General features: G+C 38.9%; 1 protein-coding gene across 1 annotated transcript; it reads left to right on the forward strand.

Annotated features, from left to right (window-relative positions):
• The first annotated feature begins 5421 nt into the window (after positions 1–5421).
• LOC137287744 (alcohol dehydrogenase [acceptor]-like) lies at positions 5422–15330 on the forward strand. The gene is made up of 12 exons (XM_067820134.1): positions 5422–5470; positions 5894–6041; positions 7670–7878; positions 8778–8967; positions 9919–10047; positions 10693–10814; positions 11016–11183; positions 12454–12604; positions 13097–13239; positions 13580–13754; positions 14307–14529; positions 15023–15330. The coding sequence occupies exons 2-12, from the start codon at positions 5906–5908 to the stop codon at positions 15150–15152; spliced, it is 1776 nt and encodes a 591-aa protein (XP_067676235.1). The 5' UTR covers positions 5422–5470; positions 5894–5905; the 3' UTR covers positions 15153–15330.
• The last annotated feature ends 389 nt before the right edge of the window (positions 15331–15719 follow it).

Below are 15719 nucleotides of genomic sequence, written 5' to 3' on the forward strand. Positions count from 1 at the left end.
TTGAGGGTTAGAAGATAACATGAGGTAAATGACCTCTAAAACTGAAATCTTGTAAATCCTACAGGTTGCATCACAGTTCTTCAAATCAAAGAAAATCGACGCCATTTTTCCAGAAGCCATTTTATATATTAGTTATTAAGCTATATATTAGTTAAACGATACTAGGTAACTTGTCTTCAGCATGCTCTGACATGGATCTGTAATGACATGGATTTGTGCGATACCGGGTAGGGTTTGGAATAGGATGAACAATTTCATTACATCACGAAGTCCATATTTGATGATATATAACCAGGGATATTCTACAACAGGGATTGGTCACTCGCTGGCTTTCTTTACCATTTGTACTTATTAACGTGTGCCTCGTCATGCTCCAACGCACACGGTGACTTGGCACGTTCCCAGCGCAATTTCAGTTGTGTTTAACAGAACTTCAGCCAATTAATTGTATCAGTCGGAATTTTACAATAAATGAATGAAAGAATTATAGTAAGAATTAAGAGCAAGAATTATGTGAATGAATGAAAGAAATAAAGAAGAAAAATTAAAGAAAGAAGTACATATCTGAATGAATGAAAGAATAAACGATACACCGCGGCCTTCCCTCCGAAAACATGTTAAAGAACGCAAAATTAAAGTATCGCGAGAACACGTGTTAACATCAGCTGTCCTTTTAAAAAAACTACTTTGAGACATTTTTGTTTACATTAATAATTAATTCAGATATCTCATTGCATGTGGGGAATGGAATGGACATTAACAAAATGTTAACTGACACTGTCACACTGTCCTCAAAAATAAAGTGTAAAACTGTCCCAAAGCGTTTTAAAACACCTTTCCCCTTTTGTCAAATAATAAGATCAACAAGAAAGAAAGAAGTTATGGTACTATAACCCTCAAGCATCAATGGCGAATCGGAGCAGATGGGCAATATGTCATATTTTTCACACACCTCAAATGCACCCTAACATTTTGTTTTAGATTCTGAAACTATTACTTGCAAACACATTTCACCTGATTGTATATTCCCCTCATAAGAATTAAAGGTGTATGTGAAAGATGTTTTTGCAGTAATAAGTAGACACACTCATTTCTCAAACAACGGCGTGTAGTATTTCAATGGCGGATCAGAGCAGTTCGGCGATATGTCACATTTTTCACACACCTCAAATACACCCTAACATTAATATTTTGTTTTAGATTATGAAACTATCACTATTGCTTGCAAACGCATTTCACCTGATAGTATATTCCCCTCATATGAATGAAAGGTGTATGTGAGAGATGTTTTTGAGGACTTTAGTGGGAGTCGCGGTGGCTGAGCGGGCTAGGCGGCTGACTTTGTGTGCTGGTGATTAGGTGCCTGACTCTGAGGGTGCGGGTTCGAATCCCGGATGGGACTCAACCGAAAAAAGTACTAGAATTTGTACTTTACTAAGAAAGTGAAATCCCAAATATGACATATGTTGCATTTGACCACTTTCTAAATGGCATCGTGTAATCATCGTTTTTGAGGAAGTAACTAGAAATACGGCGCATAGCATTTTAATGGCGATCGGAACAGATCGGCGAAATGTCTCACCCTAACAGTCACACCCTAACAATAACACTGTCACTATTACTTGCAAATACCTTTCAACTAAAGGTATGTTTTCCTTCTAAATATTAAACGAATGTGTGAAAGAAGTTTTTATCGGCACAATTTAGTCTATCTTCGTGGTGAATCGAGAACAGAAGCCAGTGAGCTACAACATACCGACTAGAAACTTTGCTACAAATCTACTGTCCTAATACAGACACTAATACAAATTATTTGACCTAAACTGAAGTGACAAAATAGTTAACCCATCTTCTACATATAGGATTTCAATTCTTACAACACTCAGCGAACTTAATCAGCTGTTGAAAATAAGCCGGGCTCAATCTTGAATACTACGCTGCCACCATATTGGCTACACTGGTCACATAACGACCCGAGACATACGTTCAGCGGCTTTTCGAGGAGTTTCTTCTCCATCTCTATATAGGCTCCCTGATATAACCAAAAGGATTTCGAGGCCTGATTCGAGCAAATGCTTCAAGAGCTGATAGTGAATATTATCATTCCCTGTTTCTGTATCATGAACTTGATCCAGAGCAGTCTATTCTTTTCTTCTTCTGTTGTTTCGGACATTTTTTTAAAAAAACTGGGAGGCATAGAAGAAGAATGGTTCACCAAACATGTTCGCAATGTCAGCTTTATCGGTTAGTAAATTGTCACCTTATTTAGATGGTGAACACTACAGTTTGAGTCTTTGTTCCATATTCCGCATCATGAAGTAAGTGTGCGAGAATTTATTTTGGATACACAATTTTTCCAAGACTGATTTTGTTTAAAGGCCATGGCATTTAAAAATTTTAACTTTATTCAAATTGTACATTGGTAGGATGTCTGCGAGAATACGTTTTCACTTCCTACAGTTTCTGGTCTGTTTGCATTCAGTATTGAAGCATGGTATACGAATTGTGGATTGTGGAATTGTTCCGTAAGCAATGTCATTAAGTATATGGGAAAACGAGTGAATAGGACATTCACTGTTCTTAAGTAGGTCATATTTTAGTTCCTTCTTCATAAAAGGTGAATCATCATCAGGACTGATTGCTTAGGTCATCACGCACCATCCATTAAAGTTCATTATACAAGATGGAATCGGAGAGTGGCAGATGAAGCGAAAAATAGGATCTCTCAGCTGGATGAAAATACGTGGTTGAGTCGTCTTTAAATATCCATAGGTTATTAGATGAATTGGACCAAGCAGAATACAAGCCGTCACTGTTCTCCACAGCGGTGACGTACAGTGTGACGTGTAACTGAAACGTTGATTTTTTTTTTAACACGAGAGGGTATTGGGGGCATGAATCCCGATATTAAAATGACCTGTTTTGATCGACTTCGGGAGAGACGACCTAGCAGAGGTCAAGAGCAATGACCTCTTCATTCATGAAGAGGGTCTTACACACTCATCTCCAATCGCTTCCAAGTTAGAAACGTGTCTTCCAGACCAGTGAGCTACATAAAATTATTGTTTCATTCCTGCTCCAGATAATTCAGACATGATGTCCTGTTGTTCATTCTTAAACTTTCTTGAAGTAGTTTAATTTCGAAGAGTATATTATTTGCATCAAAGGAAGCTTTGTTCCGCGCTAGTCTTCATGAGAAGATGAAGCACAAAATAGTTGTAATATGCTGACACACCTGTGTTGTCGTATTTTCCCCCTAATTTGTATACGAGAGCTTCCATTTAAAATGAAAGTTCTTGGATAATTGTGAAGATTTGCCATGGGCACCTTTTCTTAATGTAAGAATGTTCTTGAATACTTTACTGAAGTTAGCGAATGAACAATGACATCTTCCATTACGTTTCCATGGATATGGAATCAAATTCGCGTAAAAGAATATACTTAGTGTATCAACAGCACAATATCATGCGCATTCTGGTATATCTCGCAATATGTTTCTGAACGCTTACTTGAGATCAAAGCGAATACTCTGCCAGGTATGCCATCAGTTCGTATTGTGATCTTTTACTGAAAATTCATTAGAAACGTATGGAAACAAGGAACTTATCATAACATACTATATAAACAAATGTCAATTGTTGAAATCATATGATCAGTGTTCACAGAAAAACCTTTGTCAGTAATGGCATTTGTCAAATTTTGAACGTTTTCCAGTCGTCAGCTAATACATTTGGGTCTTTGTCTTTGTTTCATTTGATAATTGTTTGAATTGTTTGACAAACTGTCATTTAAGAACTTAATGTTTGTAGACACATCTTTCATATCCATTCTTCCCTTTACAATCATTTATTGTCAAATAACAAAACGACCAAAAACAACAAGAAACATTCTTGGTCACTAACAGCTCTCGTCCTTTTGCTTGTTTTTATGTGTTTAATGCCGACAAAATACCGATTTTGAGCATAAACAGTGACGAAGTATGTCTGACAAGATATTGCTGAGAACTGTCTGTGAGGCTTTCTCACTTGTGCTGATTTCTGAACACTTCATGGACAACAACAAAGACGGAGCAACCCAGACGCTAGCAGTCTCTTACGAACTGTCGGAACTCATGAAATTGGAAATGCTATCGGCGGATGCTCCCAAATTCATCCTGAGCGATTTTAATAGTTGCAATCTTAAGCCATCACTACCACACCTATATCAGCATGGGAACTGCAAAACAGGGAGAGAACATAACTGACCTTTGACATTGGACAGTCAAGAACGCCTATAGATTATACAAAACATTTACACAAAGCATTTTCACCCTTTTTGGTAACCTGTCTGTTCAAATTAAAACAGCTCAACAAAATTGTTAACAAAGTACGCAAAATCATGTGCACTGGGTCAGTAACATCTATCGGCCTACTTTACGAGCTGCAAATCATAGAGAGTGCAGACAATTGTAAACGACAGCTCTCAAATTCTTACCTACGACTTTGAATTTTTTCCATCATGTCGTCTGGACATGCCGATAGCTAGAACAAACACGCTCCTTCTTTTGTACCAGCCGATATTCATTACCTTAACAACAGTTAATGCTTAGTATATATATTCATTATCATGCCATCACACATACCATTTTACATAACCGCTTTTTACCTCATCACTTCAGTTCATCATATCCTCACCTGTTTTAGTGTTCTTATCTATTACTTTGTTTACTATTTCAGTGTTTACTGAAATGTCTTGTTTTGTTTTGTCTCTTGTGTTTTACGATGTAACCAAAATTTCCTTCGGGATAATAAAGTATTATCATATCTTATCTTATTTTACCTTCTGAATCCAAAGGCGTCAAACTAAACGAAAATATATTTTAAGTCAAATACTTTGACACCACACTAGGAGCAATTTCACTCACACACTAGTCACATCGTTTTTCTTGTAGTCTCTGTATATCTGTCTCCGTCACCATGACCATCCCCATTTTTCGCCCAGGCAAGCGCGACATGGTTATCCAATACAGCTGAGGTGGAGCGGGGTTGATAGTGCTGGCGTATTGCATGTCAAGGACAAACAGGTGGTAACTGAGATGTAACACTCTTACATGTTTAAAGCCTAGGTACGTCACTATTGTGTTTTCAGCTTTTGCCTGATGGCGCTTGAATGTGGTTTTTAGGTCAGGCCAGGCGCTCTTCAGTTTGCAAGTTTAGTTTGTTATATAACTAAACGCTCAGCAATGATACACAGCAGTGCAACAGGCAGAGTGGGCCACCATTCCCTGAGGTTAGATTAGTTCACATTTGTTAGAACTGGGTAGCTGTACCTACTGCATTCAAGGTAACACAAGGTGATTGACCTACTGTTGAAATACATTGACTGATCTAGTTTGTAACCTATTTACATATAGCTCAGCACGGTTTGTCCTAGAACGGTTGACACAGATCTCGTCGTTTGCTGTTCCTTCTAAGAGGTACACAACGATTATGTAAGTGTTTCTTTCTATTCATTACTTCATGTCGACTTCTGACTGACTGTTAAATACTGCATCAGTTTCAACTTGGGAACTATCATGTCATGATCGGATTACTCATGTATTTCCCGTTCAGTTTCTGTGCATCATCGCAGTTTGTGTGACTGAGTGAAAGCAGTGATTAAGGCAAGGTTTCACACAATCTAGCGAACTATCCAGCAGACCATTCGATATATGCCTTTACCATACAGGATAACATGACTTAATACTCACACAAACTGAAGGTGGTGTTGTCAGGGAGTAACAACAGAGATAAATCCTAGTTTCCATTTAGGCAGAAAGCTGTTCGTAAATTGCTTGACTTACAGCAAAATGCACAAAAGGATGGTTACTCTCTAAACGACGGAAATGCTTCACTGTCTATTTGACGCCTTTCAGAAAAGAAAAAACATGGACTTTTCAACGTCACTGCTACTTGTCGTCAATGTTGCCATCCTCGCCATCCTCGTCAGTGTCTTCGTCTTACGTGAAAACGACAAAGGAGTTCTTTCTCCCGACCTGAGGACGTCTTATGACTATATCATAGGTAAAATTGGTATATTCAGTTATTTCTGGAGTTCATCTCCAAAAGACTACTATACCATCATTTTGGTTATTGCAGTACTCAATTGATTCAACAATTCTTGTAGGATAAAATCATGTTAACATTTTATTATGTAGTTCAGTTACAGCAGCACTGTTTCAACGACCACCGGAAAGGATACGTATAACTGGTTTGTGTATAAATTAGGGAGGTACATACATTTATATGTACATTGTACATAGTCTGAAAGCGACGAAAAAATAAACTCACAGACTTTCCGGTCATATATGAGTGAGTAACAGGGTATTTCCTTTATCACCTGCCCAAACCCTTTGCGATTCCGTTACATGTATATTAGTAACTGTATAGATCTTCCATTTTACTTTCCAATAATACTCCATCAGAGGAGATAAGTTTATTATTTTAAATCACGAACTTGACGAATCTTGCTTGGTAACATTAGTTCTCGTTTAATTAGATTTGTTAAATGATTTGTAAACAGATACTTTTTTTATTAGTGGTAGTTTAGATTAGTAAGATTCGTAAGATTCTTAGTGGCTGTACCCTCAAAGATGGTTGGGGTATTGTAAAATTATTGTCCTCCTCCTCCACGTAAGTCTCAACACATCTGAAGTAAATTTTAACTTTTTAAATCGTAGAATATGTGTGCTTCTAATTTCTGGCTAGATTTGTATTCTATCACCAATAACTGAAGGGATGGTGTAAATCCAGCTAGGGACCATGTAGGTGGCCAAGGTACTGTAAGTCCCCATGGTCCCTAGTATGGTGGACTACTTTCAGTTGTTGGTGATCTATAGCCCGTGGTTTATATTGTATTGTCTTCTTTATTAATTACAATGTTTTAGTTATATAACTACTTTTATGTTCACACACATCTGTGATAGGCTAGTATTTCTACTGTCCTTCGAAGACAGTTTTTTTACGTTCTGAATTTATTAACTTTAATACTGATATAAATTAAATTACTCTCGTCACGGTATGGTTGTAGTAATGCCGATGTGAAGATAAATTTTAATTTTAACTCACTCGCTTAGTTTCCAAGATGGCCGCCATGGTGAACGTTTAGAATAAACAAGGCCCAGGATATATATATATTTCTAATTAATTATGAAAAAAAAAATTGTAACCAAACAATTATAACCCACTCCTTGATTTTAATCATAATGTGTCAAAATATTGAGCAGAGTCAAGCATACAGACGTGTAGACTTGTGGTTAAAGCGTTGGATCGTCAAGCCGAGCCCCACATGGATAAAATAAGTGAAGCTCCTTTCTGATATCTCCCTCGAGGTCAAGCATAGACTCTTCCACCTACCATTTGATGTATAAGTGTTGATGTATAAGTTTGTACACCTCGAGTGTACGAGAGTATTTGGCAAATATGATCATGCAGTCGTAATCGTAACATTCATGAATATACACTTTGGTCGGGACGAAGTAACAAGAAGAACGAAACAACAGGCATGATATTTTCATAAAACATTCTTCATGAGCATATATTCTATTTCTGTTAATAAAGCTGATATGTGATGAACCAAGATGATCACTGTGTGTGATCTCGTGTGTGATCTCCCCAGTATAAGGTATTATAACATATATTCTACGTCACAGTAGGGGCAGGGTCTGCAGGATCTGTTCTGGCGTCCCGTCTGTCCGAGAATGGTCACGTGACTGTCCTGCTTATTGAGGCTGGTGGTGATGACCGAAACCAAGAGACACTGGACGTTCCTGTGTTGGTGGGCTTGAATCAGAAAGGGATATTTGACTGGGCCTATTTGACCGAACCCCAGCAACATGCCCATTCAGGACTAACAGAGAAGGCAAGGTCAAAAACACGCATCAGTTAGCGCAGCATTGAGATGCATGCCATCTCCGTGAAGGTCGACGATACGTACGTGTACGATAACATATACCTCCAAAAACATTTGTGTTCATACATATGACTGTTTTCGAAACATCTGTGACTATACATTCCTTGTTTTCTAGAGCAATGTTAACCTTGTTCTTTCTACAAACATTTCAAATTGCCAAGGGATCTAGGATGCATCAATAAAGTACGGTTTTCTCAAACATTTCTGTTGATAAGTGGCAGACATTTCCAGAGGTGACGAATCAGTGAACAGCTCACTTGCCTCGTGTTTGTTTCTAGTGCAAGGGTAGGGTGGACGCATATGCTCTCCTTTCGTCGAGCCAGTGTTAATATCGTATCATTACAGAAACATTTGGACGATATAATCGGGATAATACAATGATTTTGATTTTGCAGATAATTCTTTCTGAATGTCAAAAGGTTTTCACGCGTTAATGAAATGGCCGTGCCTTAGCCAGTTTTGCAGCCGCGTATTTTAATTTGAAGTTCATGTACTTATTTCATTCCTGTTCAGTGAAATAAATGTATTTACTTGATAGAAACATTTGGATGACATAATCAGGATCATACAGTGAATTAGGGTTTTATAGAGAACTCTTTGTGTATGTCAAGCGGTTTGTTACTTTAAAGAAAAGGATCATGTTTTAAAGCAGTTGCGCATCGGTGCTTTAATTTGAATTCCACGTGGTTTATTTTTCATTCCCATTGAGTGAAACAAATGTAGTTACTTTATGGCTCCAATGGCGTCAACAGTAAGAGAAAATATTATCTTCTGTATCCACTGGTGAACACTAACAACATCAAGTGATAATATGAATTAGTATTCAAGAAGACACATTTGCTTTTCAGAGGGGAGCATGGCCCCGCGGTAAAGTCTTGGGAGGAACCAGTCAGTTGAACTACATGCAGTATGTCAGAGGTCATCGCCATGACTACGATAACTGGGCAGCCAATGGATGTGAAGGATGGAGTTACCAAGATGTTCTCCCGTACTTCAAAAAGTCGGAAGACATACAAATAGAGAGATTAAAAAACTCAGGTAATTGTTATTCCATGTCCATTTCTGTATTACTACAAATTTCGACGTTCTAAAGTCAGTATTACTTAAGTGCAGTTAATTATCAGCTGAGACATCGTTCGTATATATCGAGCAATGTTCAGTGGAAAGCCCAAAGAAAGACATGCTCTAGCCTTTAAACCACTCAGCCGAATGTTGAGTAAGGAATCCAAGAACTGGAATATGATCATGAGTAGATATCTGAATTTAATACCACCGGATCTACATTAAAATCATGAAACTAGAGTCCGTTTGTACCTATAGATTGCAGATTGACTACACGTCGAAAAGCGACGGTTAGCCTTAGCGAGCATTGAAAGCTATGTATTTGATCAAACAAAATGGTCACAATAATCTCATTCTTTGACATGTTGTAGAGGAAAAGGTGTTAAATAAACGTTCATAAACTTGTTTTAATGCATGCAGAGGCCAGTGTGTGTGTGCACTATAAAACAACAGACGAGGGTTTCACGGATTAAAAGGGTAGTCTCAAAACGTCTTTTCTGTAAAATATTCATTGTGACTATCACTATCATTGTCAGCTAGCATAATTTGACTAAACCACTTTATGTTTATGTATAAAATGTTGGTGACACGTTGTGAGTGTATTTGAGCTATCTAAGAGATTTTTATGCATCCAAGGTCAAACGAGGATTGAGTTATCAGTTAACAGCTTAAAGGTGTAACTCTTTAACGTGATGTCGGTTCGTTTAGCTTCGGACAGTTCGTCTGATAGGACAAGACAAACCCAAACCCAGAAATACGGTGCTCCCTGGCTTGTTTATGTTAACTATGAATATGAAGAACGACCCGTCAAAAACCCCGTTAAACACTCACCCTCACTATATTCACGCACGTTGTCCGTTTACCTAACATTGCATGAAAGCACTTGTAACAGATATTGGTTTCAGTTATTTATCATCCCTTTTCAAGAATACCATGGTCACTGGGGCCCACTGATTGTGACAGAAACGCATGCAATACCGGCCGCTGACTACTTCGTCAAGGCGGGAATTGAACTCGGGTACAAGGAAACAGACTACAACGGAGAAAATCAGGAAGGCAAGCGTGTGAATGCGAATGACTATGTAGTTGTGTGTAGTCTGGTATCGGGATGCGTGTCTTTTCCATTCTGGAAAGGCACTTGGTGTCAGTTCCGTTAGGTCTCTTCTGTTCTGTCACTGCGCATCAGTACGCAGCAGATTTTAGTTTCAGCTAAATATGTGACAGCGCCATCGAGTATTGTGTTACTGGGTTGTCTGGAAAAGACGATTCTCCGCAGTGAAAATATCAAGGTTAGTCAGATGCACTGTTTCTGTGCACAAAATATGTACAACACAGTCAGCAAAACTTTCATTTCTTAGTAAGTGCCATATGACACATTTGCTTTCACGAGCTTTGGATCTGTTTGTGTACACTTTCTCATTATGGAGTGTCCTTAGATGGTCTTCAACAGATGACTGGTTTGTTTGCATGCAGTTTCTCTCTTGTGGCACCCTGTTTGTAGTTAATCAGTCAGTCAATTTTTGTGTCTGGATTTGTATGTCTCTATCCATTTAAAATAGCATAAATCTGGGTACTTTCCTCTCTTACCGTAAATTGTAAAGAGTTCCGCAGCAGTCATCTGTCTCAACCATTCTTAATAAGATAATTATGATTTACTGCAAGAAACTATCGCGCATTGCCAGGGAGCTGTTACGTTTTCAGGATTTAGCAGATCGCAGGTTTCAGTTGGGAATGGGGAAAGAATGAGTACTTCAAAGAGATTTCTGTGGCCAGTCATAGACAGACCCAACCTGCACGTGCTGGCCAACAGTCACGTCACAAAGGTAGTGTACTTGACCCTTCAACTGTCTTAAACAACCATCCATCCATCTAACAATCCATCCATCCATCCACCCACCCATCATAATCAATCCGTCCGTCCGCCCGTCCATGTGTGCGCACGCAGACCATTCAGACGAGACTTGGAAGTAGGTTACAAATTAACCGCATTTCAAACATTACCAGTCAAACCCTTGTTGTTACAGGTTATGATTGAAAATAAGAAGGCTGTTGGAGTCGAGTATATCAAGGATAACCGCATGCACAGAACGAGAGCATCAAAGGAGGTGATTCTGTCAGCTGGTGCAATTGGGTCGCCACAGTTGTTGATGCTGTCTGGTATAGGGCCGAAAAAACATTTGGAGGAGATGAAGGTATGAAATATCAGCTTACTGATGTAGTTTGATCAAATTACTAACTCGACTTGCCGTTCTCACCATGACCATCACAGCTGCAAGTATGTTTGTTGTTATCCAACATAATGATTATCAATGAAAGACGAAAAAATCAACAGTTATTCCTATGCCAGGACGGTTTTGTTCAGGACTGCTAATCGTTATTATTAATCATAATATGACTTTATTCTTTCCACGCGACACCGTTTCATTCACGCCAGAAACGTTTCAACACTGATTTCGTTTGATGTTTGTGTGTCACTGTTACTTTGCTTTTGAGTAGATTTCTTGTTTAGGCAAGTACAAGTGCAGAAACAAATTGCCCATTTGACTGTTTTGTGATTATATCAGATCGTTGATATAACTCATTCGTGTGTTGAACTTCAAGGCCATGATTTTCTAAAGCCAAGCAGAAACCACTAGCATTGAGGAAACAGAACACTTGGAACAGGAGGACACTTTGTGCCTGTGTAGTTTATTTCTTGCCAGAACATTCAAATCCAAATATGTCACATAGAAACTTGCAGGACTTTATTTCTATCTCAGTAAATCTCAGATTATGTATAGTTGGTTACTCCTTGTCAAATTGTCTTGAGTGTCTGAAAAGCAGATATGTAGCTGTAGCTATGGTCGCCAGGCTCAGCGATGCATGCAAGATAGGAAAATGGAAATGTATTAAAGTTTGTCAACTTGCATTGTGCAGTTACGTTGCTTCGATATTATTGGACCTATTGTTGAGGCCTAGACTGACTATTAAAGGTATTGAGAGTTGACATAGCGTTATGTATTCATCAAACGTTTTCAAATGGAAAAAAAACTTTCTTCGTTGTAATAAAGACTATCTTTTATATTTGAGACAGACACTTGGTAATGAACTCGTACCGAACGCAGCAATACGTCTCTCTTGGTTCGAGTTTTATCGTTTGTTGCAATCCAAACGTGTAATGAATATATGCTCGGGTTTCTGAATTGTGTCAAAAGTTCACAGTGTTTAAACATGGTTATGGCAGATTTCATCACCAGTTTAACATATTCGACCCGAATAAGGAGTTTGATAATCTTACTAATGAAAAGTGCTTTTATAATACACGCCCTGGACGATAGCCCGTTTCAATAAGTGGTGAAATAAAAGTAAATTGCTGTAAGCTTCTGCGAACATCTAGTATCACTGCCCTGTAGTAGTGATTCATTAACCATGGGTTTATGGTAGTGGCTGTCACTTTTACTGAATATTGCCTAAAATGTACAGATACCAGTTCAAGCAAACCTCCCAGTTGGTGAAAACTTACATGATCACCTGCTCGTTCCCACAATGTCGACAATTCAAAAGCCTGTGTCCCTCACGGAAAAGAAAAGAGACTCAACGCTGACTTTACTGGAATATCGTGTACTGAAATCTGGTATGTTGTATTTCCTTAAAGTATATGTATCACAATGCTGGAACCGCATGAGAGAAATTATTCAGGTGCAGACCCTGAGGAAGTTTGTCAACGTTTTCAATTTCCTATCAGTCTATAATTACAGCGTATTTGGGTTTTTTTCTGTACATTCCCATAGCAATTATCTCTACATTCGAACGGAATATAAAGAATATACAAGACAATTCAAATACATACATTAAAATTCGCCTGTTTTAAAGGAAGGTTTAGACAGGTTAATCGATACATATCTGTGCAGAGGCAACCACATTTTGGCAGTTGACCTTACCACTGGACGACTGAGAATAGGATTTTGCGGAAGTGCCTCATGTAACACGAAATATACATGGTCGTGCGAAAACATATGACGTCCTTTCTAAAGCATGGTCAGGTACTCGGCCGTGGTACACTTACAGTATTGCCTCCTGTTGAGTAAATAGCATTGACAGATTTGTGACTTGAATTTAACTGTAGGTTTCCGCTCATCAAGCGGAGGTTTAGAAGCCATGGCATTTCTGAAGACCACATCCGAGGAGCCATGTCCAGATGTTCAGGTTCAGTTCTACTGTGTTCCCATGGATAACGGCATAGCCTGGATGATTAACGTTGACCAAAAGGTAAATATGCTTTTTCTCCAATTGCAATCTTGATAGGTAATAACTATCGAAGAGTTTCCTTGGGATACATGCCAACGAAATTGAATGTGTATCACGATTTCAAGGCATGTAACCGTTGCGTGAAGAATATGTGTGGAATATCTGATGTGACATTTTAGGTATTGCAGGCCAGCTTTAGACCCTTGATCCACATTTCGGATGGTACCACAAAGTTGCTGGTCTAATCAATGTATAGGCCTTACCTTTTCGGTGAAAGTATAACATCCTTTCTGACAACGCCCACTGGCTCTAGCATGACTTGAAAAGTTCTGGAAATATCAACCATATGTTTTTTGTTCAGATAGTCGACCATTTGAACTTGACATCAGCCCAAGAAGGATTCATGGCTCTCCCAACTTTACTCCGTCCAAAGAGTGTAGGTACAATCCGCCTGAGAAGCACCAACCCATTCGAGTATCCTGTCATCGACCCAAACTACCTGTCTCATCCAGATGACGTCAAAACTTTAATCAGAGGTAAAAACAACATCGGTTGTTAAGAATTTGAAGGGCTAAAACAGTTAAAACAGTTTTACATACTGTTGGTAACAACTTTCAACCAGGATCTCCTTAAGGTCAGAGAACATCATTTAATAGGAATTGTGTACTTGCAAATAGAGATAAGTTGGGCCGGTGCAGAAAAACGGGTTCACGAGAGGTAGGCTGTGCACGGGAATGAACAAACTCATTTGGTTTCTGAAAGGTAGATCAGATGGAGCACATGTAGTGCCTGGCGATGAAACTGATTCTGTGCGTAGACTGGCCACGCGCTTCACCCATCGATTCCGGACAACCTGGGGTCTCTTTGCATCGTTATGAGTGAGTGAGTGACTGAGTGAGTGAGTGAGTTTAGTTTTCTGCCTCACTCAGCAATATTCCCACTATATGGGTGTTATATGCTTGAACTGACACTTAGGCAGTATTTCATCTGTCTCGAAATACATATTGTGAAGGTAAAATTTGAACAGATCTCCGTAAACAATACCTCGAAATATGCAGTCGATTACATCGGACATGTTCGTTTACTAGGAGTTCGTGTCGTCCAAAAACTTCATCAGACCAAGGCTTTCAAAGAAATAGGAGCCAAGCTTAATGACTGGCGCTTCCCGACATGCACCACTATGAAGTACGACACTGATGCATACTGGGAGTGTTACATCCGGGCACTGGCCGTAACAGTCTACCATCCAACCTCCACGTGCAAAATGGGGAAGCCAAGTGACCCCACTACAGTGGTTGATCCTCAACTGAGGTGATTGAATTTTAAAATCTCCCAAAATGTCTAACATACCAAATTTGATGAAAACAATTCCCTGATCCATGGGACATTTGTAACCATTAAAATCTATTTTCAGAGGTTCACTTGAAGTCTGCTGAGAAAACAATATTTGAAATTGTAGTCTTTCTCCTAATTTTCACAATTTGAGGGTAACATATTTGGACAAGGACTAGGCATCTTAGTTGTGCTCCACTCTTTGCGGATTTGTTTGTTATGTGAATCAGAATTTCTACTCTGCTTGACAAAACCCAAACAAGATAATTTGGCCCAGTCGTTGAACTTGAGGTTCAGTCATAGTGTTGATCAAAGAACCAATTTCTTTATAAACGGATTTACCTACCTGAACTTATATAGGTAGTTTTGTTTAAGATTCCCAAATGATAAACGTCTGGTTGGCCCTGTGACATGTCACTCCTGACTCTTGTAACATTGATGTGAATGATGGTTGAAATGTTATATTTTACAGAGTGAAGGGTATTGCGGGACTGAGAGTTGCAGACGCCTCTATCATGCCGGCCGTCGTGTCAGGAAACACAAACGCCCCGACCATCATGATAGGAGAAAAGGCGGCGGACATTATCAAAAATACAAAATAGGGCTCACAAAAAACATGGAAATGTTAAATATTTTAGTCATAATAACCATGAGTATACACTAATGTATTCTCCAAATGTGTAAATTATATGTACTGCGGTATTTAATGCAATAACATATTAAAAACAAGCGTTCCTTAACATGAAGGATATTATCTTAGGTAGGTGGTTTGCATTTGAGTCGAACACAGAATCGAACGTGATTTTTACTGATGTCGCCCTAGTTCCGCACCTCATTCAAATTGCAAGTAACAATGATGAGTTCTGTTCTCCCAAGACTTTTGATGCCAACACATCCAGCTGCACTTTCATTCCCAAAAAGGATGACGTTGAGTTGTGCATGCAACACTACAAGGTTCCGCTACCTCCTGGACGTCTGTAGATCCTTGTCGAACCATAGATGCTGGCCAAGGAATACCTGGAATCCGATGTTGTGCTACGTGGCGGTCACCGTAAACAAATACTGGAGTCACAGAATGATATGTTGTTAACTTTAAACTGTTTGCTTACGGTTTGCAAGAAACTGGTCTCACCACAAGAGCTGTTGTCCGTGTGTCAGTATCAATATGC

The sequence above is a fragment of the Haliotis asinina genome, chromosome 6 (assembly GCF_037392515.1).
Source record: "Haliotis asinina isolate JCU_RB_2024 chromosome 6, JCU_Hal_asi_v2, whole genome shotgun sequence".
Lineage (NCBI taxonomy): Eukaryota > Metazoa > Mollusca > Gastropoda > Lepetellida > Haliotidae > Haliotis > Haliotis asinina.